This window comes from Misgurnus anguillicaudatus, chromosome 22 (genome assembly GCF_027580225.2).
Source record: "Misgurnus anguillicaudatus chromosome 22, ASM2758022v2, whole genome shotgun sequence".
Taxonomy (NCBI): Eukaryota; Metazoa; Chordata; class Actinopteri; order Cypriniformes; family Cobitidae; genus Misgurnus; species Misgurnus anguillicaudatus.
In genome coordinates this window covers 9,690,107-9,716,889 of record NC_073358.2, presented here as the reverse complement: position 1 = coordinate 9,716,889, position 26,783 = coordinate 9,690,107, and the positions used below count along the sequence as shown (strand labels likewise).

The 26,783-nt window shown below is 37.5% G+C and overlaps 1 protein-coding gene across 4 annotated transcripts in view; it reads right to left on the bottom strand.

Annotated features, from left to right (window-relative positions):
- dlg4a (discs, large homolog 4a (Drosophila)) overlaps positions 1 to 26,783 on the bottom strand; it is a 139,891-nt gene that overhangs the window by 71,006 nt on the left and 42,102 nt on the right. For 2 of the 4 annotated variants that reach the window (XM_055200806.2, XM_055200807.2), the window contains exon 1: positions 14,908 to 15,139. The exons of 1 other annotated variant lie outside the window; for it this stretch is intronic. In XM_055200806.2, the coding sequence (XP_055056781.1) occupies positions 14,908 to 15,024 (117 nt within the window). In that variant the 5' untranslated portion in view covers positions 15,025 to 15,139. Of the gene's footprint in view, positions 1 to 14,907; positions 15,140 to 20,746; positions 20,948 to 26,783 lie in introns of those variants that run through there. One more of the 4 variants, XM_055200808.2, reaches the window with a different exon arrangement.

Here is a 26,783-nt window from a genome sequence, read left to right as displayed (position 1 = left end):
TGCTTGCAGAGAATGGTTTACCAAAACTAAGTTACTTACTAGGTTAATCTTTTTCACATTTTCTAAATTGGCAGAAGCACTGGGGGACCCAATTACAGCACTTAAACATAAAAAGTCATATTTTCATGATATGTCACCTAACAAGCTAACAGACAAAACATACAATACTCTTTTTTGATTTCATGAAGTCTTTTACATTTTACTATGATAAACTATTAACACAGACAATATAAAAACAGATTTCGATTCCACATTGGCCTAGAGATATTAACTAGAATCCCTCTTGAATAGATCTTACAAAGAATAAACTAAACATAGACGCTAACATTAAAATATTGCTTGACTAAACACATATGCTTTTTATAAAAAATCCGATGTGATGAAACCAGCCTTAAAGAGACTTGTGTACTGTAGATGTGCTGATATACTCCATTAAACTTTGAAGAAGGAAAACTCCCGTCATGCACGGCTGAAGAAATACGCATGCAAGTACACAAAGTCCTGCCTTAATAATAAAACATGTCATGAACAGCTTTGGCTTGGTGCAAAGCTGTATTGATTGTCTGATTCTTCTACTGCAAAAAGAACAAGCAGGTTTAATGTCTGCAGAGAGTTACCGGATCCATTAACATCCCTGTTCATCTTAATGGCAGCTGATTGGCTGGCACACACTGCCAGACAGGAGAAAAAACACCTGGCACTGCCACTTAAAATGATAAGAATTATCTGCAATGCATTTGTTGCCTGCAAAAATGGGCATTTCATTTCTACATAGAGCAGGTCACCACTGTGTTGAGATCACCTGAAAACGTATTTCATTTAATCCGTGAGTGTGTCAATATTGCATTTATACAATGAGGTTAATAACTAAATATCTGTTTTGCATGACACTGAATCAATGCTAATGGGATAATAGTTTAAGCTACACTAAGCATCATATCCATTCTGCTGACTCTCACAGACTTTAAACAACATATAAACACATTAATGTGAATTAGGGGTGGGTGATATGACCAAAATCTTATATCACAATAGGATTCCTTTTATATCATGACAATGATATGGATAATAAATAAATAATAAATAATTTTATATAGGCCTATGCATGTACTTTTAAAAGTACACTTCTACACGTGAAGACTGTAAAAAATATGGACGTAGTTCACCTATAGGTTTGAGAAGAGCTTTTTGGAAGCCAATAGTTGGCGGGGCCTGGCTTCGCCATCTTGGTCGTCTAACCGAAAATAGGTAAAGAGGCGAGACATGGTTGAAGCTGAGGTGGCTGATTGCTGAAACCACGGTTGTCTAGCTCGACAACAAGTGACAGCAGTGGCAGTTCACATGTCACTCAAGTGGCCACGCCCTTAATTATGCAGAACTTATATAATATAATTTAACTCTTTCGCCACCATTGACGAGATATCTCGTCAATCAAGAGAAAACGCTTCCCTGGCAATGACGAGTATTTCCGGCTTTCCGCAATACCGCCATTATCCACCAGGATTATTCCGCAACTTTTTAAACCCGAAAGTATTGCCCTATGGCAAGCTGCTGCATGTCCGTGTCTGTTTTAAAGATCGCTCTGAATGGGATCTCTATGAAAAGTCTGTCACAAAAATGGAATTATCTCTGCTTTTTGCTCAAAATGTGGTGTTTTGCAGAAACCTACCCATATTCAAAAGCTGATTACAAAAGAACTACTGAAGGTAGGATGAAACGTTTTTTTTTTTTTTTGAAAGCAGAGGGTCTGTTCTTTCATTTGGTATATTGTAAGTTTATATATTTAAAGAAGAACATTTTCTGGAAGGCATTAAACATGTAAAAAAAATCATGAAAAACGCTGGTGCTGGCTGGCAACCTTCTTAAAAAATGCTGGCGGTGAAAGAGTTAAACAGATGAGTTACAAAAAAATTCACCTCCTCACGGTTGTCATGAAGGACAAAATTAGCTATAAATCTCTTTTTGTACCAGGTTGTACATATAATTTTCTTCTGTAAGGTTGGGAATTTTCACATGGGGGTCTATGGGAATTGACTCCCTTTTGGAGCCAGCCTCAAGCGGCCCGTCGATGAATTGCAGTTTAAGTCACTTCCGTATTGGCTTCATCAGAGAGTTTAAAAGTTTGGCCTTCGGTGAATACCCTAATTTAGTGCTTTATTTAGTTATAAATGAAAAATCGAGTTGAGTAATATTAATGCTATTATCCGATACGTAAATTATGAAAATAATTGTTAGTTGCAGCCCTACTGTAAATGGTAACTCTTGCCAATGCTTTCTTTAAATGTGCAACTGATATGTGATAGCCCTATGTGAACTGATAGCCTCTGTACATAAACCCCTAAGGTATTTAACTTCACATCCTCCTCGCTGCATCCTGCCAACAGCATCTTTAAAACTTCATCACTTATACAACTGATCTCACAATTCTCTGGACAATTTCAATATATTCACACAGAAATATCACATTCACACACACCACTTAAAATGTTATAGTAACATATTAACACAAACACAATTTTTTATCATACTTATTATTATTTTAGTTATTTTTTAATAAAGACATGAGTGTGCCTAATTTCTTGTGTTTTAACCCAGGCTAGTCACACCAAATGATGTACCTATAGTCACGTAATTTTTTTATTCTTTTTCGTGATACTGTCACGAATTTTCCCATTTTTTCGTGATCGTATCACAAATTTCTGTTTGTGTCATTGTCACCTAATGGTTACTCAACTGTTTTGTCTCTTACCATTATGCTTCGGTTTAGGGTTAGATTTACATAAAATACATCCTTACCCAAACCAACTCTAACCCCAACGCCTGGTGACAATGTTTTAAAATAAAGCAATAAACCCCAAGAAGCAGTGGGTTACCAGTGCATTTTATAACAGCTTAGGGGCGTTGTTATTCACGACGCGAAGCAGATACAAATATGTTGTAATTATATTAGTACAAATATTACTCTTCCGCCAAACAAAGTAGTTCCTCAGAATCAAGCGTGGCTGCAACAGAGCGCAGTTCACAAACAACACAGACGCAGCAAAGGCACAATGAAAATATGATTAAAGACTGTGGTGTTTATTTTTATATATCAACATTAATCTAAAATATACTAGGGATGGGCACGGATATTCGAATATTCGATCGGCAATAATAATTCGAATTTAAAAAATGCTATTCGAATGTTTGTTTGTTTTTAATGTGACACTAAAGGGTTACGACTTATTTAATGCTTTTTCACTTCATCTATACTCTTTTACAGACTTAAATGTAAGATATACATGAACATTAATTCGTATGTATTTCTTATTGTTTGGCAATGCAGATTGCAGACGAATTTAAGTTTTTCCTTTTATCTCCGGGATTGTGCGCCGCGCCATATTTGGCTACTGGCTCAGTGAGGGCTCACGTGTTATTAAACGTGCTTCTCCGCCGCCCGCATCAACACATCATGAGAGATTTGTAAGCTTTCCGTTATAAAGTCTACTTTATTTTGTTAATAACGAGACAGACACGGAGAACGAAATGAAACGGAGAACATTTATTATATGCGGTGCTCTTTCGAAAATGAACCGGATAATGGCAGAGTTTGAAGCAAAGAACCGTCTTTGTGAAATGTTGTTAAATTAAGCTACTGTTAGCAACTTTGCACAGTCAACAATAATCTGTCGAGCCAGCTTACGTTATTTGTAAAATAATGTTAAACACAGATATTCAATCTTGTTCAATCCGTCTGTTGTTTTTATCGGATAACCATCATCACGAGGAAGAGTTTTCTCCGCAGCACCGGCATTATTGTATCTAGTCAGAAGAACGGGCTTTCACCGAAGCAGGTAGGTTTTCTTTATTCACAAATACATGTCAAACTAAACTGAGAAGATATTTATATGGCGACTGAGCAATCGGTTATGTAGATGTGTTTTTTCGTTTGCTCCGGGCTCTTATTTGGAGTCTGTTTAAGGGTTTAAATGATGAAAGCCTACTTTGTCAAGTCCTCAAACTTCGCTTAGATTTGGGGTTAGTGTATAATATTTGGTATAATATAATGTATGTAAGATCAAACAGTAATGAATTCATACTAACGACCGACTTGAAACTAAGGGTTTGACTGACTCAGACTTCGCTCCACATGGGGTTTTAACGCCTTTTTTCTGTAGGATATTTTTTAAGAAGAATGTAAAAAATATATATTTTTTTCAACTTAAAAATACATACATACATACATATTATAACTTTTGCTTGTTGTGGATATTTCCTAATTATAAGCCTTCTGTGAAATGATGACAAAATGAAAAATACATAAGACGCATGTCTTAATTAACATAATTAGAATAAACGAATATTCGAATATTCATTCTTTATGAGCTTAAATATTCGAATAGTAAATTACTGGAAAATGCCCATCCCTAAAATATACAATATATATCGTGCAACTGTTGAAGTGATGATCAAATATGCTTGGAAGCATGCTTAACTTTTTCCGCGTCAGCGGTTTTTTTTTTATTTGCCAACCAGTTTTAGTTTAATGCCTTCCAGAGAAATTATCTTCTTTAAATAAACATAAAATATCAAATGAAAGTACAGTCCATCTGCTTTACAACAACACCAAAAAACGTTTCATCCTACCTTCATTTGTTCTCTTATCAGTTATCACCTCTCAAATTTTCAAAAGCGGAGATAATTCCATTTTTGTGAAGAACTTTGTAAGAGATCAGATTCAGAGCCTGATCAAAACTTACACGTCACGCTAAATCCACCACAACGCTGTTGTGTCGAGTGAATGCCTCAGTGTTTAAGTTGGGTAAGATTGCCATCTAGTGGATAATAGCGGAAATATCAATAAGACAAAAAATACCTTAGAGAACGAGAACGTTTTCTCTTTATTGACAAAATGTTTTATTTATTGACATTTATCTGGATATCACCATAATTGTGCAAAGGTAGAAAAATAAAAAAATGATTAAAGACTGTGGTGTTTATTTTCATAAATCAGTACGCAGCAACAGTGGTGCAGTGATACTTATGATGCGGTTAGAACAGTGGGTTTACCGGAGTATTTTATCCCGGCTTAGAACGCGTTTCAACCAATCAGAATGAAGAACCAGAACGAGACGTTTTATAATGTAGAATATAAACCAATACTTAAAGTGACATCCAGGGTTTCCCGCAGCACATTTCAGTTAAGGCGACCCGCCTAAGCTTGGAAACCCTCCTTCCTTAACTAGGTCGTCCAAAAAAAAAAAAAACGCTGCACAAAAGGCCGTCTAGTGCATCTCGGAGAATAGCGCGTACGCACGTCCACTGTAGGTGGACTTATGTTTTCTGTTTATTTAAGCCTGTTCTTGCAATTTTAAAGTAAGTTAGCTGGTGATTTTGCTGTTTGAGCAACCTGCTAGCTAGGTTTCACGTGCCTGTTGATTAGATATAATTGTTGAGCGCTCTTGCTCACTTTATTTATGTGCATTACTAACATGCTACAGTAGTTACACTCCTTTAAGATAATGTTATTAATAGTGGGAAATAATCAGTATCATCGTTCGCCACACATTTACAACATGCTGCTTCAGTTTGTGTTTATTAACCCTTTAGTGTCACTTCATCACGCAGCTATTCCCGTTAGAGGTAAAAACATTTAATTCATTAATAATCTAGTGTGTTCATTTTTTGTCATAGTTTCTTCAAAATTACGCCCTCGGCCCCGCCCACGCGTCCAACCCTACCACCTTAACTAACAAATTTTCTGCAAGAAACCCTGGACATCCTAACGCAAACACCAAATCTAACCCTAAACCGAAGCGAAAATGGTTTGAAAAGAGGAAAAAGCTGTTGAGTAACCAATAAATGACAATGACACATAAACAGAAATTTGTGAAACGATCACGAAAATAACTGGGAAATTTGTGACAGTATCACGAAAAAGAATCAAAAAATTATGTGACTATAGGTACATACGTTTGTGAGACTGGGTAGCAGCAACCACATGACTAATATTTGAGATTTAAAAAATAGAGCACAACAGACACGTCAGCACTTCAACACACCTACGGCCAAAAACTAAAGCACTGTGGACAATAAATAAAACACGTACTGAAGAGTTGGAAAAACTGAAACAATACGATACGTCATAGAGTCAAGAGTGGCACCAAGCACTCAAATGTCTGACACACACATACATATACAGTATCAGTGTAAGAGAGACACACAGACAAAGAGAGAAAGGGAGAGAGTGAATAACTCTGTATAAACCTTTGTATAAACATCAGTAAAACAGAACAACCTATAAACAAGACACAGAGCTTTTTATGTGTTTAAAAAAACGTGATGAACACCCAATAGAGACTTTAAAACAGCTTTAATGTAACTGTGGGTTCACACCAGACGCGAATTCAACGATTTGCGCGGGTAGATTACATGAATTTGCCAAGTCTATGAAGCCTCCCTCAATAAAACAATCTTTAAAGATTTTCTGATATTGCAACCAACATCTCAACAACCCTCAATTTTTAAAACGCATATATAGCTGCCACAGGACAAATATGTTGTTGTTTGAGATAACGTAGGGACAAAACGCACCTCTCTAAAGGTTACTATGGATATAAAAACGGCTAATTCAAAGTAATAAAAAATAAGTATTTGACACATCTGCATTTTATCAGTAAGGGGATTTTTTAAGTGTGCTATTGCCACAATTTCCACCAGATGTAGCCATCAAGCCAAATATTGAATTCATACATTTCAAAGAAATCAGAACATCTAAATATACAACCCGAGTCATAATAAACAAAGTGAAACGACACAGGGAATAAGCATTGAACACATGAAGAGAACAAAGTGCAAAATGGCATAGAAAGCCAGGAGAACACCTGAAATCTGTCAGTATTGAGAAAGAAACCCTGCCCCCTATCAGTACTAATTGATATCAGCTGCTTTAGTCCTAAATGATGGCCTATTAAGGCTTCTCATTACCCAGGAGGCACACAGGAAAGACTTCATGATGGGTAAAAGCAAAGAACTCTCTCAAGATATTTGTAATCTTATCGTTGAAAAGCATTTTGATGGGAATGGTTAGAGGCGCATTTCCAGAATGCTGAATGTTCCTGTAAGCATTGTGGGGGCCATTATACTGAAATGAAAAGAGCATCACTTTACCATAAACTGGCCATGATCAGGTGCTCCACGTAAGATCCCTCTCCGAGGAGTCCAAAGAATAATCAGGAGAGTTATCCAAGAGCCAAGAACCACTCGGGCAGAACTTCAGGAAGACCTTGCATCAGCAGGTACTGTTGTTTATTGGGAGACTATAGTGTTGTCAGATGAAAGCAAAATTGAACTTTTTGCCAGTCATTATACACACCATGTTTGGAGAAGAAATGGCACTGCCCACCACCCCAAGAACACCATACCAACAGTTAAGTTTGGGGGTGAAAGCATCATAGTTTGGGGCTGCTTTTCAGCAAGGGGTACTCGCAGACTTCACATTATTGAAGGCAGGATGAATGTGGAAATGTACCGAGACATTCTGGATAAAAATCTGCTGCCATCTACCAGAAAGCTGAAAATTAAAAGAGGGTGGTCATTTCACCAAGACAATGATCCCAAACACAAGGCCAAGAAAACAATGAAGTGGTCGGTCAATCACCTGACCTAAATCTCATAGAAAATCTATGGAGAGAACTGAAGATTAAAGAGGCCCAAGGAACCTTCAAGATTTAAAAACCATTTGTGTGGAAGAATGGACCAGAATCACTCCTGAGCAATGCAGACGACTAGTCTCTCTATACAAGAAGCGTCTAGAAGCTGTAATCACCAACAAATGTTTTTCTACAAAGTATTAAATAACGTGTGTTCAATACCTGTGTCATTTCACTTTATTTATTATGACTCAACTTGTATACTTAAATGTTCTGATTTCTATGTATGAATTCAATATTTGGCTTGATGGCTGCATCTGGTGAAAATTGTGTGTCAGTAGCACACTTAGAAATCCCCTTACTGATAAAAATGCTGATGTGTAAAATATATTTCCCCGCTGTATTTAGCCTTCATACAAAATGAAATGTAAACTTACTGTCAAATAAATAAAAGACTTTAAGGCTCACCTTTAATATTAATAAGGTGCACCGAACGTCAGTCAGTGATAAATGCTTTAATGCAGGGGTCTCAAACTAATGAATTTCATCTGTCACGATCATAAACAATTTCAGAATGCCGGAATGAGTCTCAAATATAATGGAGAAAATACTCCGCAATGATGTTGAATGATGAAATTGCACACTAAAAACCCCACATAGACATATAAATAACAATAAAAACTTGATTTTCACCACAGGGGGATATTAATGTTTCTAATTGGCACAATAAAGACAAAAGAAAAACATTTTACCATGCCAATAAAACTGTAATATGGGCCAGAATTTAGAAAATATCAACACAAGGCTTTATTATGTTACCCCACTGATAATATGTTTTTTAACACACAAGCCGTCACTGTTCTTATTACCAAACCGCATAATTTAACTCAACTCTGGATCAAACATTACTCACAATCCCTGTGTGCACCACACCAGCAAACCATTTAGCTTTCGAATACCATCTGTTTCTGAGTGGTGCAGTGAATTATTGGATTGATACAGCTGTACACATTAGGGGTGTAACGGTACGTGTATTCGAACCGGACCGTTTCGGTTCAGGGCTTTCGGCACGGTGCACGCGTGCACCGAAAGGCCGAATGCATTTTGTGTGCGCCTGTGCGGAACATAATACGTGCGTTTCCGCACGAACATATTAAGTGGCGGAAGTCTCCTCGTTCAGCGCAAGTCTTCTGTCAAACATATAACATAATTCGGCCCGCAGAAAGATTTTTATTTACTTAGTTGTATATCCGTTTGATTATTGATGTAAACCTTTACGTGTCGTATCTAAAAGCGCATGTTAAACGCGTGTCAACGCGCTGCTTTGTTCTTTTAAAAGTGAGTGAGAGGTTGCGCGTCTTTCGTTGCTACGCATTCATGAGACGCGCTTTCTGTGACAGCGAGAATAAGGAATGCGTGATCAGATTTTTCATCTGCACCTCACATCAATCATATCATTGTCACAATGCGATCAGCTGGTCGGGACACGGAAGAGTTGTAACCCGGGGTTACTCAGCTGTTACTCAGCTGCGGAGGGGTTCGTAAGCAAAGTCACAGCTTACATTGACAACACAAGCAAAGAATAGGAGAAACGTGCAAAAGATCAAAGATGGCTAGGTATGCAACTCACTAATCTCAAAATGAGTGTATAATAAGTATATCATCATGTTGCTTGCTATGCAGTTACACATAGAGCAGTAATATTATTTTTATACAGAGATGGTACATAGCCAATTCAATACTGTGAGGTAAACAATCCAAAATAAATCAAAACAGAAAATTTTTGGTGGCAAAAATGTAGGCTAATAGTTCATAAATGTATTCAGGAATTGAATTTGTTAGTTCAAGGTTTTAGTAGAAAAAAGTTTAAGAGAAGGTTAAGAAAAGAGTTACCTTCTGTTATAAAATAATGTAAAAAAGAACTTTGCAGTAGTATTTTATTTATTATTTTTTCATTTTATATATATTTTATATGTTATATTTAATAAAAAGTGTTTAAAAAAGTGTAAACAAATTGTAAAAAAAAGTTTATAGTAATAAACAACCTGCAGTTTAATGTTTGCATTTCCCCTTACTGTACCGAAAATGAACCGAACCGTGGCTTCAAAACCGGGGTTCGCACCGAACCGTGATTTTTGCGTACCGTTACACCCCTAGTACACATGCAATACCCATGAGCACAGAAATGGATCAGCTGAATGCCACACCCATGAGGTGTGGTTTGGTTTACATTACATATCATCTGAAAGAACGAAGAACAGATCAAATGATCATGAATCAATGAATCTGTAGACAATTACTAGTAATTGTTATAAAAAATAATAATAACTTCTTGGAGGAAATTGACGTCCTATGCACTCAGTCGCCCTTTCAACAGCCCTACTAACAGTGTTAATGCATTCAGACTGATGCCTGCTGTTTTGAGGTAGAATGCTAGCAGACACACAGACAGACAGCAGACAGACAGGCAGCAAGAAATTCATCCACCATCATTTATTATTCATGAAACCTCTTTGTGAAAACCTGATTCTGTTCTGTGTGTCTTTAGAGGGCAAGGGACACATTTATTCTGAATGACAGAAGTGTTCGGAGACTGGGCTCATTATTACACAATGCTTACATTAACACTAAGGGTGCGCTCATATTATACCTAATCGGACCGAACTGTGCCCGAGCAAGATTGTCCCCTCCACCCCACAAGCTTGCACTCACACTGGACTGTTATTGATCTGTGCCCATCGCTTTCGTCTTTAGGGTGCTATTGTTTAGAAGAAAACAGGAAGTAAAGCATTCTCGCAACACTGGACCCCATCATCCCATCTAGTAAAAACAACACAACCACTGTAAGTCCTCTTCATTAAAGCAACACTATGTCGGTTTTTTACTTTAAAATAATGTCTCTAAAATTATTTCAGTGATAGAACAACTTTTAAATGGACAAATTGTACTGTTGCTGCAACCTGAGCAGCCTCCTAGCTGCTACATGCACACTCTGAAAGTGGCGGTGGAGGGTAGGAAACACAGCCCCGCCCCTCCCCCTGCCTGCAGAACAGTGTCTGATACCAGACACTGTTGCGCTTTTCAACCACATGGGGGAGCTGTAAGTCATTTTTACATGGAAACTACATAGTGTTGCTTTAAAAACCACACTAAATATATAACGAATGCCATCGATTCAACCATATCTACAGTAAAGACTTATCCTCTATTGTACAGTAAATGTGACAATTCATCAAAAGTTTTGACTGGTAACTTTCTTACCTTGTAAAGACTTTTGTACAGTTCTTTAAAAGTATCTACAGGATGGACTCAGCTATTGACTTTAAGCCAAGAACAGAGAGTATTTATCTTCTTGACTTTCTTCTTCTTAAAACTGAATACATTTTTGTTGGGGCTTCAGTTTATGCACTATTCTGATAGGGCGAACGGACAAGAAGCCCCTGTGCTGATCTACAGCAGTTATCTACAGTGAGGCACTTTCATCACAGATAAAGCAGACAGCAATATGTTGTAAATATTATAGTAAACTTACAAAGAGTACACCGGATTCAATTTCTCAATACATCTTTTCACTAAATAGCCCATATAAAACAAATCTTGTGTTTTTCCACGGATATTTCCATTTTAAATACTTTTATTCACAGTTACAGAAAAACTATTCTGATTTAAAGATGACCTTTGTTTATGTCTCTTATTCACAAATTTATCAAGAAAAGGTCTGCATAGACAAACATAGACATAAACGTGTGCCTTTATTTGGCTAAACTGATGCCACATCCATCTGTCACACTGTGTGTGTGCACATTAAGCATTCAAGCATAAGCCATGAGATCAAAAGATTGGTAAAATCATGAACCAAAATTCACTCAACTGCGTCTAAACCCTTGCAAGGTGATGTACTTTTAATGAATTATTGTTCTTAAAAATCTTAATGATCAATCAATAAAGATCTCATGAGCGTTGTATTATAAAAAAGACAAAGAAAGCACATAAAGCAATATGAAATAATGGACATGGAAAGACTGAGTCTGCAGTACATAAAATAAAAATTCTCTCCGTATTCGAGTCCTATATGGTCCTCTCTCCACACCATTAGTTTCTCAAGGTCATCTCAGTCACTATCTGTGTCTCAATCTATTTCACACACAGGAAGTATTGATCCTGCTTGAATCCCGCTGTTCTGACAAAAGTACAAATGCAATTCACATCAACACGAGTGAGATTTGCGTGCTTTAATTAAGCTGTTTTTGGCTCATGCTCAAATGTTAACCTCTTTTTAAATTTGAAAAATTAGTTGTGGAAGCACTGCAGTGTTTAGCTGTCTAGAGACCGGGGCTAGTTGTCACAGAGGAAGTTGTCGTTTTATCTCTTTAAAACTACATTTTAAACTAAAATGGCAATATCACCATCATTTTGTAATGCAGTAACTCTTGGGTAAACAAGTAAACTTAATAAAGACTAATGGAATGCATTAATGTTCAACCGCACACCCATGGTTGTGTCATAAAGAGACAAACCCAACCATTGGGTTAAATTAACATATGCTTATATTTGACCCCATAGATATGAATAAAGGCTAGATGTCTCGCCCGCGCTGCTGGCCAATTGAGCGGAACGTCTGCATTTTGGCGGCCATCTTACCACATGACACTCGTTCACTCGTAGCACTGAGTTTTAATGGTACAGGTACTTTTAAATGGCCATAACTTGCTTAAATTTTACCGATTTTCAAATGGTTAGGTTTTTTTATAAACGTCAAAGATGTACCTATGACACTGCATGCTTATACTAAAAGAATAGAAAAAATTCATGAAAAATGTTAAAGCATCCAGAATTATAGCCACGTTAATATCGTTTGTAAGAAACCAACCCGTTTGAAAATCGGCAGAAAACCGAGCAAGCGATGGTCATCCAAAAGCACCTGCACCACCAAACCCAATGCCCAGAGCGAGCGAACTGTCCGTGGCAAGATGGCCGCCAGGTGAGGACGTTAGAGACTCCGCCGTAAGACATCTGGGCCCGGTTGCATAAAGCACCTTAAGTTTTTCCCTTAACTATGACACTTAAGGGGTAAATTCCCCTTAACTACTGTAAGATAATAATTAAAGAGTTTTGCATATAATCCCTTAAACGGTTCTCTTAGGTAAGGGTAATCGTTAAGTGTTTCATGACAGCAACCCCGGTTTGTTGTTATAAAATACTATTGTTGCCATGGAGACACAACAGAAAAAACTTAAGGGTTTTTCTGCAACACCCTTAAGTTTAAAGGAAACAACTTAAGGGAAAATTACACTTAAGGTGCTTTATGCAACTGGGCCCTAGCCTTTATACATATCTATGTTTGACCCAACCATGGGTTGAAACAACTAGGGCTGTCACAATGGTTAAATAATCTTCTCATCGTGATTATTTGACCTCTTCGCAATGATTTCAGATCACCGCAATGATTGCACATCTCTTTAAAAACAGAAGGGGGAGCTGCAGCGCCTGTACACGAGACCGTATCGAATGGCACTCCTTAACTGACAGTGAAACGCGACACATTGCAAAACCATTCAGTACAGTGGAAAAAACAGCATTTAAAGAAATGCTGCAAAAAGTAGTATGAACTGCCAGGTAAAACATTCATTTCCAAAAACATTTCCAAACAAAATTATTTCATGAACAAACAAAAATAAAGGATTAAGAATTACATGCCAAAGCCCTAAAACAGGCAATCAACCGTCGTAACTGTCACAATTTATTAGACAATTAACCGTCAGGCGTCAGCCAAATTTCATAAAAAAACAAACGGTGCTATAGACCAGTTCAAATGATGTAAACAACGCTGGTCCAAAAACACTTCCTGTTACAGTTTGTGACAGTTATTTTTTTATTTTACATATATTATTATCTTTAAGATGTTTGTTTAACTTCAGTTAATTCAGGTTTATATGTTCTGTTGGTTTATTTTATCCCAACGTTTATCTAGTGTTAAAAAACGGAAACAGGAAGTGCTTCTGGACCAGTGTTGTTTACATCTCTTGAACTGGTCTATATAGCACCAAAACTGTTGATTTGAATCGTAACCATAGAAGAACCGTTTTTAGTGCCATATAGCACCGGTGAAGCACCTGTGTAGAACCATATAGGTGCCATATAGCACCACTATAGCACCACATTTGGTTCTACATAGCCCTATATGGTTCTACACAGGTGCTTCACCGGTTCTATATGGCACTAAAAACGGTTCTTCTATGATTACGAGCAAAGAACCACTTTTGGTGCTATATAGCACCGTTTGTTTTTAGAGTGCATGACAGCCCTAAAAACAACCTACACTGTTAAAAAAAGGAATTGTATGGAATTGTAGAGTTTTATTTTACACGTTTTTTTGAAATACAGTTAAAAATTGTAAAATTACAAAAATATACTGCAAATTTACATATCCACTGTAAAATCGCATGAAAACATGTCAATGTGCATAAATAGGTTAATTTATAACCCAACACTTGGGTTTGTCCCAATTTTGACCCAACCAAAATAACCCATAATTTTTAAAATGGGTCCTAAACAAAAGGCTATTTATCTTTAATCTTTCATTTCATTTTTGTCACATTTGGCAGTAAAATTGGGCACATGTGTTTATTACTGTAATATTACAGTTTATAAATTACAATTTCTGATGATATGTTGCACTTGCAATAAACAGCAGCTTTCCTTTGTGACAACTCACACCATACATTGTGCCAACACACTCGGCACGTGTTTGATAAACTGTCATTCGTTTCTCCTAAAATCTTTTTTTTATTCTCCAATAACTGTGAAAATGTGTATCACTAGCTGCTCTGTAACACCCTTAAACGTCCAAGTTCCTCTATGGGTTATTCAGTATTGAGATGGACCCTTATGGTGTTTTGTAGAGAGCCATATTGCCTGACATCAGATCCCTGCCCGACCTTCTGATGTCTCTGGCATACAGCTGTAAAGAGACAGGTGGCTATCTGTGGCATCCAACGAACGAGTGGGTTGTAAAGGATGGTGGATGTAACAGTGCATCTCCAAAAACCAAGTCCACTGAACCGGTAATGTACAGTTACAGTAATGTCATAAACGTGCACGTGCATTTTTTTAATTCAGCATTCACTATCACACACTGCTTTCATCGTTTGTGCTAACATATGTCTGAATTCTGTCACCAAACAAACATCATCGTATCGTCTCTCCTTTAACATCCACACGAGAACCCAAACACAGGGAAAGAAAGGGACGAGCGCGGTGCGCGCTCCTGGCTTACCTTACAGCCGAACATTAGCGACAGCGCGCGCTTGCTACATATAAGTTTACACTGGCACATCACGGGAGAGAAGCACTTGAGATTCCTCACAGGAGGAGACATCGCGTCGACACCCATAAACACGACACACACCGATTACCGGCTGCCCGCGCTCTCCTCAGCGCGCGGCCAAAAAACAAATCTCGCGACGCTCTGTATTGCGTGAACTCCGGTGCATTCAAAACTCCCCTTCATCGTTCTTCCACCGTGATGCAGGAGGAGGAGGTGGTTTGACACGGTGTGACGTAGAAGTTCGGAGTTATCATCAAGATAGACGATTAAACGACGCCGACTAGTGGTTTAATCTTAGTTTTAATCAATTACATTCAAAACGCTTAACTTGTAACAAAAACACGGGTTTACATCACTTTAATAAACATGACACGAGCCCCTTGTCAAAAACGTGTTAATGGGATTACCAAGGTAACTGATAAACAATTATGAGCATTTTGTAGATGTTTTATCCAAAAATGAGCCATACAATGAAACTGTATCCTTATTTGGGAGTTTTCAAAAGGCATTCACATAATAAACATTTAAAAGTTCATATCAATACTGCTACTGATATACTGCAAGTCACTTCACTTCACTTGGTATTTGGAAATAAAATGTAGCCCACTGCTAAAGTTTTTTATGGTTTACTGTAGCCTATAGTACAAACTTTAAGAAGAATCATAGTATTTTGGCGGAAACTACCAGTTTACCATGGTAAAATTGCTAAAGAGTGATGTTTGAGTGACATGTGTGCCACGTTCAGTGATTTCCCACTTTATCAAACATCAAAATAAATCAAGAATGCATACGTTTCAGGTTTGAAGAGACACGTGCCGTGTAAGTATGGCGCCCTCTAGTGGATTAAGTGTAATGCGAACTGTCCATGGTGCTGAAATGTAGATCAAATTAAGCGCAGGTGACTCAGTCCATAATAAATCTAAATGTGAGCAAAACACCAAAACCACAGACCCTGCACTAAACAATTTTTTGAGATGGAACCAAAACATATCATGTTGTTATTAGCTCTATTAAGCATTTGGCTTTTGAAGCATAAAATGGAGATGAAATGAAAATCATCTGTCAATCTTGACCCTCTTATAACCAAGCACTTTTTGATGGAGTCGTGGAGTTTTGTTGGTGGCGCTAGAGAAGCAGGTGACAGCTGCAGTATTGTGCATTCATCTCAGGAGCGACTGCAGAGAGAAACTCACCACTCACTGGTGACGTAAGTGTACAAAGACTGCCTGCGGTGGCAATACAGGACATCAAACTGTTTGTGTTTCCTTTTACAACACAAATACTTCATAATTGTTAATTACAGTAAACGGATTAAGCCTATGCATTGGTATAGAGTGGCTCCCAAGATATGCATGTAAGCCACACTAAAAAATGTGCAACAGATACCATCTGTTTACTTCAATTTTCAATGACCTTTGAGAAATAAATCCTACTTGGTATTTATTCATCTAAGGCAATTAAGCTCAAGCATGTGCCTAAAATACTTGCATATAATAAAATGTTCAAAGATTAATTTTGGCTGGTATCTAAAACGAGCAAGAAAAGCATACAGTAAATTCATTGCCATTGACACACAAGTTTGAGCATGCGTGTGTTAATCATTGTCTTTCCAGTAAAACACACAGTTTCCATGGATATTGATAAAGTAGGATAACGTGCACACAGACTGTGGCTTTAGTATGACGACAGCTGTCCTTAGGTTAAATTAAAGGCAGTGAAGGCATCTTGAGTTATGATATTATTGTGCAGTATCACCTGAACAGTGACTCTGATTGAAATCAGATTGTGGGTGTTAACTGGCAGAAACAGCTGTGCAAACTGTGTTTTCAATCACTCATGGGATGGATAGTGGTGCAAAACACTATAGGGAGAAGTATTGGCACTATACCCTATCTAGGGTAATCAGACCATGAGAATACACCACTGACTTGGTGACATCTGCAGGATGTTTGATGACAATTTATAAAACAAATCAAGCAAAATAATAAAAGACATTTTAATAATCAACATTGCATAGTGCCAGTATGTTGTTAATATCTCCCATAAATTTCACATGCATTTCCTGTCCCACAATGCACCAGGGCAGAGCGCTCTGCAGCTGGCAGTGAATATATTTCTCCTATCCAGCTGAAAAAGCATAGAAAGGGGGACTCCATCCCTGGCCCGGAGACTGTTGCCATAGTAACATCTGCAGGGGCGGGGATTTCCTAGCGGTTAGCAAGTTGGCAGGCTGTGTACATATGTGTGTGTGTATCTACACAGCAAAATCACCAGTGTTAAATGTACCTTGCTGGTGTTTACATGAGTACTACTAGACCTGGTGATACCCAAATACACCAGCAGTGTACATTTAACATGTGTATCATAATAAAATGTCACAAAACAGCATAAACACATATATTTATAAATAATTTATTATTGTATATTCTCATATCCGAATCAAATCTAAATTATTAATGTATTAATTTCATAATGAGCATATTAAAAACTACATTACATATTAAAACAAATTGTTGAAATATTAATGGCACATTATTTGATCCAAAAACTATACTATACTATAATATTTCCTGAAGAAACAGCAAAACAGCATTATATTTGAGTATTGATGGTTCACATTTAAAAAGACTTTATACTGTAAACAATGATGTAATCAATAAGTTAGAGCAACTCATCAATTATTATATAGTTTTAGATAGTATTTAAAGTTTTAAGCAGTTTATACAATTTATGAATAAAACTCTTTATTTTGTTTAAATACAATCATTTGTAGATAATAACATCTACACATTCTGTACATCAGAATGATGATGTATAAATTAATCAGGTGGTTGCTAAGGTGTTCTGACGGGTTTCTATGATATACCTCAAATCTGATTGGCTGCAGTTTGGCTCTAGACGTAGTTTGTTTGATCTTCTGACTGATTCTAGTATGCACAATAATATTTTATTGCTTTGACAATGAATTCAAACTTGATTCATTAAAATCCAATTAGGCATACACATAAATAATTCTCTATGTTATGACCTTCATAAAGCACAAAGACTCACTTTTGATTGGAAATATAAGCATCAGTCACCCTGCTAAGAATGACACAATTTTGTTTTAAACATCTTTGCTCTTCCTTTAAATCGTCCCGTAAGTCCATAAAGTTGCTTCATTAAGATAAGAATGTGTTAGGTTGTTAGCATGATAAAAAAGTCGGCAGATATTATGATGATGAGTAAATACCCCTGCCCTTAGCATGCACTGTAAACATGTTTTGTCAAGTAGCCTAAAGAATGTGCTTCACCGGCTAGCATTAAAATTGTGGCATTATTAAAGTAAATATACAGTGCACTCTTAAAAATAAAGGTGTTACAGAAGGTCCTTCACAGTGGGGTCATCTTCTTAAAGGGACACTCCACTTTTTTGAAAATATGCTCATTTTCCAGCTCCCCTAGAGTTAAACATTTTGATTCTTACCGTTTTGGAATCCATTCAGCTGATCTCCGGGTCTAGCGCTAGCACTTTTAGCATAGCTTAGCACAATCTATTAAATCTGATTAGACCATTAGCATCGCACTAAAAAATAACCAAAGAATTTCGATATTTTTCCTATTTAAAACTGTTCTGTAGTTACCCGAAATAGTCCCCTTGGTTACTTTCAATAGCAGGGGACTATTTTCGGGCAGTGTGTAATATCACTACGCCTGCTGCAGCCATGTTACATCGGCAAAGTCACTGATTATTACGCCAGAATGAGAGTATAGTCCTAGCCATATCTGTCTAGAAAATCGCAGCTTTTAATTTTCTGTCGGTCTTAGTACACGATGTAACTACAGAAGAGTCAAGTTTTAAATAGGAAAAATATCGAAACTCTTTAGTTATTTTTTAGTGCGATTCTAATGGTCTAATCAGATTCAATGAATTATGCCAAGCCATGCCAAAAGTGCAAGCGCCAGACCCGGAGATCAGCCGAATGGACTCCAAAACAGTAAAAATCAAATGTGTAACTCCAGGGGAGCCGGAAAACAAGCATATTTTCCAAAAAAGTGGAATGTCCCTTTAAGAGGACTATTGCTTTCCTAACTTTTTTATAGTCTGAAGAACCTTTATCCACTACAAAGAACCTATTTTAAAAAAAAGTTCCTCAGGTGTAAGCCCATTCAGCTGGTTCTTCTAGCATCGTGTAGTACCATTATTTTTAAGAGTGTGCCCGACCTGGTGCATGAATTAACTTAGTCATGCTGTTTACTGGAAAAAATAATAATGCTGGTTGATTTTCAATATTTCGCCTGATGATGGAGCTTGTTCAAGTAAGTTTAGCTCGTTAGGAACCCCAATGAAGACAACACACCTGACATTGTCTCACTCTCTCATACATCACATCTAGATGTCATACAGGGCCAACAACTGACACAAGCATTCTGTCAGACTCTATCAGCTGTAACTTCCCAGCAACCAAAAGCCATCATTTCACAGTCTAGGTTAACTATAGACCAGCTATGAGTTCTAGCCAAAATAAACTTAAAATTTGTTTTTGCTAAATAACTTGTGAGATGTATGATATTCCATCATGTAAGCAAAGTCATTTATACATTTTATTTTTGGGCTATTGTAAGTCGTCTATTCAAATTTTACTGACAGTCCAAATGTTGCCCAGTTTTAGCCTAGACGTCCGCAGATCGAAATAAGTCACCTCGTTCATGTGGTTCCCTCGAATAGTGCTAATTTTTGTAGTGCCCAGGTCACACAGACCCTACTTTGGGTACTTTTGGTTGATATCTGACCCTTCAAAAATGACTTTTGTCTAATATTATCATTTTGATTCAGTATATTTTGTTACTTCAATGAAACACAAGATCAACTTGGTTAACCAGCATTACCAGAATGACCAACTTTAGTTCTGCTGGTGAACAGCATGGCTATACTTCATTTAATACAAGCTTGGCGGTTTCTGGTACAGTCTAATGTCACACATTTGACCTTTAACCTTTAGTTGCTAGCCTGCTCCTGTATTCCTCTCTCTCTCTCTCTCTCTCTCTCTCTCTCTCTCTCTCTCTCTCTCTCTCTCTCTCTCTGCTTTTACAGCATTGCACAGCATAAAGGCAATGAATATTATATGCCCACATTAGTGAAGCTACTTTATCAGAATAAAACGGTTAGTGGGAAGGGGAAGCTTTGGAGCTCCAAACCCTCTGAGGTGCCATACCCACAAATTTCTGTGTTTTATGCAAACCAACTTTGCCAAAACAACAACCTACTTATGTTTACAGACATATGCTTTCTGATATTAACATCCTTAAGGGATTTTGCGAGCAAAACGCAAACACACAGATACACACCCATTGTGGTCATAAGTAAGTAGGACGCCAAGACAGACGCAGACTTTTAGACTGTCTAGAACAAACACATACACACGCACATATTCAAACTCGTGTTTGATTTAAAATGTGTACCAGAATGAAATAAAAACAGATATGGATTGCATGAATGTATTTAACTGATCAAATATGCACCGTCTCATCCATAAACTCGCTACGCAGATCTTTACATTTTCATATTTTCCGGTTTTCTGTCTCACTTTCCAGACATAAACACACGCACGCACTCAGACACGTGTGTGTACGTGTGTATGCGTTCCTCTGTGTAACATGCATCACAACATAAATCAAGTGGCAGTTAGGCAGACAACTGTGGAGTTACGCAGCACACCGAAAGACATCAACAACACAAGCAACAGCGGTCCAGCATCAGCAAGAGAGAGATGAAGAGCTTTTACAGGAAGAGGAAAAACATACGTACCACACAAGAGCAGAGTAGAGGAAGCTTTATGCGAGCCCTCATCAGCCACAAACACCAACCCAAATGCCCGCAATGAGGGGAAAGAGGGTAAAAGACGGAGAGCGGGTAAATGGGGAAGGGAGGGTATGGGGAAGAGAGAGAGAGAGTTGAGGTTGGTCCAGCCTAAACACAATGAAACCTGGTAGACTGTTCTACCTCTGAGTCACAGAGCAGGTTTGTGACAGAGAGAGAGAGAGAGAGACAGGGAGAGAGAGAGAGCAGAGAGGGAGGGTGAGATGAGATGAGGGATATGAGAGAGAGAGAGAGGTTGACACCTATCTTTCTGGAAGGTTTCCCCTAAACGAAAGACACACTTGACACACTTCTACAAAGAAAGACTCAGTAATTGTTTCAAATGGATCAAAAAACACGTCATTTTCCAAATACCGTTAATTTTTCTAGATCCAGGATTTCACTCTTTTCCTGAAACGCACTGTTTTTGTACAAAACTCATCGATTTCAAAAGCGCCATGTCCCTGATTGGCCAGCTAATTTGTACGTTGTGGTTGGACTGAATACCTCTGATGTCAGCCGGAAATGTGACGCTCTTTACCATGTTTGAAAGATTCACTCACAATGCAATGCTGACAGGAGTTAGCTTACAGGCTGAGTTCAAGGGGGAGGAATTATGATAATGTCGGTCTTTACATCATCATAAATCCCAGGATGTAAACTGTTGCCTACAATCCGTGTGTTTGTTGTAGTCCAAGAAAAGAGATTTACGTTAGAGACGATAACTCGCGTCATTGTTTACCTTGGTTTATGTACCTTTTGCATATCTTTAAAGGAATAGTCTACTCATTTTCAATATTAAAATATGTTATTACCTTAACTAAGAATTGTTGATACATCCCTCTATCATCTGTGTGCGTGCACGTAAGCGCTGGAGCGCGCTGCGACGCTTCGATAGCATTTAGCTTAGCCCCATTCATTCAATGGTACCATTTAGAGATAAAGTTAGAAGTGACCAAACACATCAACGTTTTTCCTATTTAAGACGAGTAGTTATACGAGCAAGTTTGGTGGTACAAAATAAAACGTAGCGCTTTTCTAAGCGGATTTAAAAGAGGAACTATATTTTATGGCGTAATAGCACTTTTGGGAGTACTTCGACTCGCCTGAAAAGTCCGCTCCCCTTGTCCCTCTCATAATGGGAGAGGGAGGGTGTTACTGCGCAGAGTGTTTTTTTTGATAAACGGTCCAGAAAAGACCTTGCGTGTGTGCATCCAGTCCTTTTCCAAACCCGTTGTGCCAGACCTGTCAATGAATTTTAAATGCACATTTTTGCAGTTACCTTGGTGTTGTCGTCAGATAACAAATAAAAACAAATGGAGCAGCGGGACAAATTGGTTGCGAGGCCACCAGGATTTATTTTTGTCTGACTGGTGCATTCAGGGCTGCGGACATCTTCATAAACAAAGTTAAACACTTAAACAGTGTTAAACACTTACAGAAGGCACGGTAAACAATTCAAAACCAACTAAATAAGAGAACAAACACTGGGTCAGGCCTGTCGCCCAAAACAATGCCTGCAGCCAAACTGAAGGCACAACAGATCCATACGGTTCTGCTTAGCTCCAAACAGTCCATAATTAGATAATAAGAGACAGTATGAGATGCCATTGCAAATGAAGCTACAAGGCCAGGACACATTTAGGGAAAAATCTGCTTACTTAAATAACAGACATACAGTTAATCTACTGATGGGTCTACGCAGCCCCCGCATGAAGTCAAACACATCCTAAACATCACTCAGAACCGCGTGGAGGTGAGTTATGGAGAGAGCGGGAGAACTTATAAATTAACACTAAAAACATTAAAGCGCCCGTTTTTCATGATCCCATTTTTCAAACTTTAGTTGGTGTGTAAGGTCGCTGTTAGAGCATAAATAATGCCTGCATAATTATAAAGTTCAATGCCAAGCGATATATTTTCTTTAACAGAATTCACTTTTCAAGGACTAGAGAACGGCTCTACTTGACGTCATTATAAAAGTTCTTGACTAACCTCCGCCCACAGGAATACGCCAATTACCAGCCAAGCTAAGCTGCTGCGAATTGGCGCAGCAGCTACACAATCAGAACTTGTTAAGTATTTCTGAAGGAGGGACTTGTGCACTGTAAACACAATCAAAGCTTTGAAACACAGAAAAAATAGGACCTTTAAAGGGAACATTTCAGAATACTTTTTTAAGATGTAAAATAAAATCTTTGGTGTCCCCAAAGTATATGTAAAGTTCTATCTCAAAATACCATATTCTGTAGATAATTCATTATAATATGATAAAATTGACACTTTGTAGGTGTGAGCAAAAAGTGACATTTTTGGGTGTGTCCTTTTAAATGCAAATAAGTTAATCTTTGCACTAAATGGGAGTGCCGTGGTTGGATAGTGCAGGTCAAGGGGCGGAATTTTTTCACATGCTTGCAGAGAATGGTTTACCAAAACTAATTTACTGGTTGTTCTTTTTTACATTTTCTAGGTTGATAGAAGCACCTGGGACCCAATCATAGCACTTAAACATGGAAAAAGTCAGATTTCATGATATGTTCCCTTTAAAGATGAGAATAAGGGTCTCTTAGGCCTCAGCCACACTAGACTTTTGCAAGTGAACGCGTAAGACCGGAAACACAAGCTCGTGCAACGATATTTCGCAGGTCGATGCATAGCAAAGCTCAAGTCTGGTGAACTCTAGTCTCGCGTAGCCAGACCTTCAATACTGAAGGTCTGGTGTTTTTCGCTGCTTTTTCTGGACAAAGCCCGCCCACGAGCTGTTTGACCGACATGTCAAACAACCAATCACAGTTTGTTTCATCTAGCGTCACGTTTCGGACTCCCCACAATAACGAGCCGGCTGGCAACAAGTCAGTTATTGAAATAACCAGCCGCAACCAAATAGTATCTAAATAAACAACATTACTCACCATAGGACAACGTTGAGCACTTCATCAACAGCCACACCAATGAGACGCTCCCGTTAAACGTCTGTTTGAAGCATATCTCTCCACTTTTTAACACATACAAGCAATCCAGGAGAACCGAACTTTTAAACTCCACTAACTGCCTTAAAGAAAACTCTTGGACGTCTTTTAGAGAGTCGATGCCGCGAACTTTGCATATTTTTGAGAATCCAATGTTTAGCTGATCATGATAACTGCTCATTATTATCCACGTAAACACGACTGATTCTCTTCCTCAAGGGAACGTCAGAGCTTTGTTTTCCAGGGACCGAAACTAATCGCGACACTCGCGTCTCCTGGAAATCCGTTTTTTTCCAACCAATCAAAGACGACTTTAACATTCTCACAGGGTTTCCAGAAAAGTGTACAAAAACATCAGACGTTCAGCCAACAGTTTGTGGGCGTGACGTCTGAGGCTGAGACTAGATGAACTCTGACTCTGCAAATTTATATCACGTGGAAAAATGCGACCAGTACAAAACCGGTACGTCACTGAGTGACCTTTCTCTTTACTATAAAGCACAAAAGGATGAAGCCAAAGATCATATTGATGATCCGCTCCCCCTCCACTTCCCGACAAATACTTGTATGCTCAAAGTCTATAGTGTGACCGCGGCTTTAGACCTGGTGCCCAGGTCGAAAAAACTGGATAGAAGATGAGAAGAGCAACGTTTAAAGCAGAGGTATCCAATCTTTTTGTGAGCAAGGGCTTACCACAAAGGATAAAACAATCTGGAGGGCTACGTTTTTGATAGTCGACGCAAAACCTTTTTGTATTCCTTGTTGATTTAATTTTTTTACTTGTTGATATGTTTTATCAACACAAAAAATGTTAATATCCATAAAAAGAAGCCAATCTAATATAAAAATATGCAATAAATATAAATAAACAAATTGAGGCTATTAATAAATATGCTTTGGCGGGCAACTTACAACCTGTTGGAGACCACTGGTTTAAAGAATAAAAGTAGCCTTGCCACTTATCTCATTACAATATGCTAACAAGATAACACTTGATATAACTTATTATATATAAGTTATAGTTTAATAAAATAATGTATGTTACCTGCAACAAATCCATTACAGCCTAAATAAAATGACCTAAGATCAGCTGGAATCTCTATGGCTAATTTTAAAGACATCTATATAATTTGCTGATATGTTGTACCAAATAATTAAGTCTTTTTGGGTATTTTATGCCTAGAATTATTCAAGTATGATTCTTTGGTTCATAACTTATTATTCTGAAATTTTGATCAACTGTGTATAATAATGGCATGTGCAACAAATAGATTTACATTTATTAAGTATTTGACAGTAATACAGATATTTTTTGGGAAAATGTAAATAACTGCATTGCAGGAGTTTTTAGGCCCTACATTTTCATGCTTGCGCTCCTAAGACTTTCAGTCAGTGGCTACAGTGCACCTACACTGCAAAAAATTATTTTCAAGAAAAAAAATTCTTAGTATTTTTGTCTTGTTTTTAGTAAAAATATCTAAAAATTCTTATTATTAAGATGCTTTTTCTTGATGAGCAAAACGACCCAAGAAAATAAGTCTAGTTGTTAGACGAAAAATATGAAATTTAAGTGATTTTGTGCATAAAACAAGCTAAGAAATCTGCCAATGGGGTAAGCAAATAAATCTTGAACATTTTTCTTAAACACTAAATTCAAGAAAAATTCCCCATACGCCATTGGCAGATTTTTTTTACTTGTTTAATGCACAAATTTGATATTTTTGGTCTAAAAACCAGACTTATGCCCATCAAGAAAAAGCATCTTAATTAAAGAATTTTTGTATATTTTTACTGAAAACAAGACAAAAATACTAAGAAATGTTTTTCTTGAAAATCATTTTTTGCAGTGTAGTAAATTTATTTTGAGGTCTTTACTTCAATAACTAGACCTTTTAAATATTTAGGGTGGGGCACTTTAAACGTGGTCACCCTGGGGCACTACATTATGTTAATATGGTCCTATCCTAACAAACCTTACATCAATTAAAAGTAGGGATGCACCGCTAGGATTTTTTTGGACCGATTTCTGGCCGATACCGATATTAAACACTTGTATATAGTTGGTCTGTTGGCTGGTTTGTTTCTGCATCAAGTTGTTTTTGCTGAGCATGGATTGGATCTGGTTGACATTCAGCTGGCCAACAACATAACAAGAGAGGCACAAATTAAGCTAAAACAAATATAATAAGACAGCATGACAACCTTCAAAGGTGGTTTTTGCTTTTCAGCATTTATTTTATTAACAACATTAACTCATTTTTTAAATATAATGGATTTCTTTATGCAGTTAATAAATAAACAATCGGTATTCGCCTTTCTCATGCTATTGCCGATATTCCGATGGTTTCAAATTCATCAAAAATCGGCCGATAAATATCGGCGGCCGATACATCGGTGCATCACTAATTAAAAGTTTATTTAACTTTCAAAAATATGACCCAAATGACTGGTTTTGTGATTCAGGGTGACATATGGCTATGAGTAACACACTTCTAGCCAAAATAAACTTGAATTTGATGTAATGACATACAGTAAGTATAAATTACTCTCAGATATTGGGATTTGATTTAAGAAATAATTGCGATTTCTTGCTTTTCATCACAGCTGACATTCCAGTTTCTGACACTGCTGAGATCCCATTTAAAACCCAACAGGGTCCTTAATTAAAAGCTAGACACTTAATAATACATCTTCATTTGACCTCCATTGCCAACTACCACTTGAGAAACAATTGAGATGGGATTTCTTTTTCTACATCTTCAGATGTGCTGTTGTCAGTTGCCATCTCCTCTACATGATGCTCTACATCTGCTGTCAAATGAATGTATTTATATTTGCGTGTATCTACGTATGAATACGCCCACGTACAGACGTTTTCATTTATCTGTGATTATGTCATCGCACACCTCTCACTAGGTTAAATATAACAAATTTTCCCATTTTATTACCATACGTTTCCAAGCTCCTCTTTTTCTGCCTGCTGTCACAAATGAAGTATTATTATACAAATATACTCA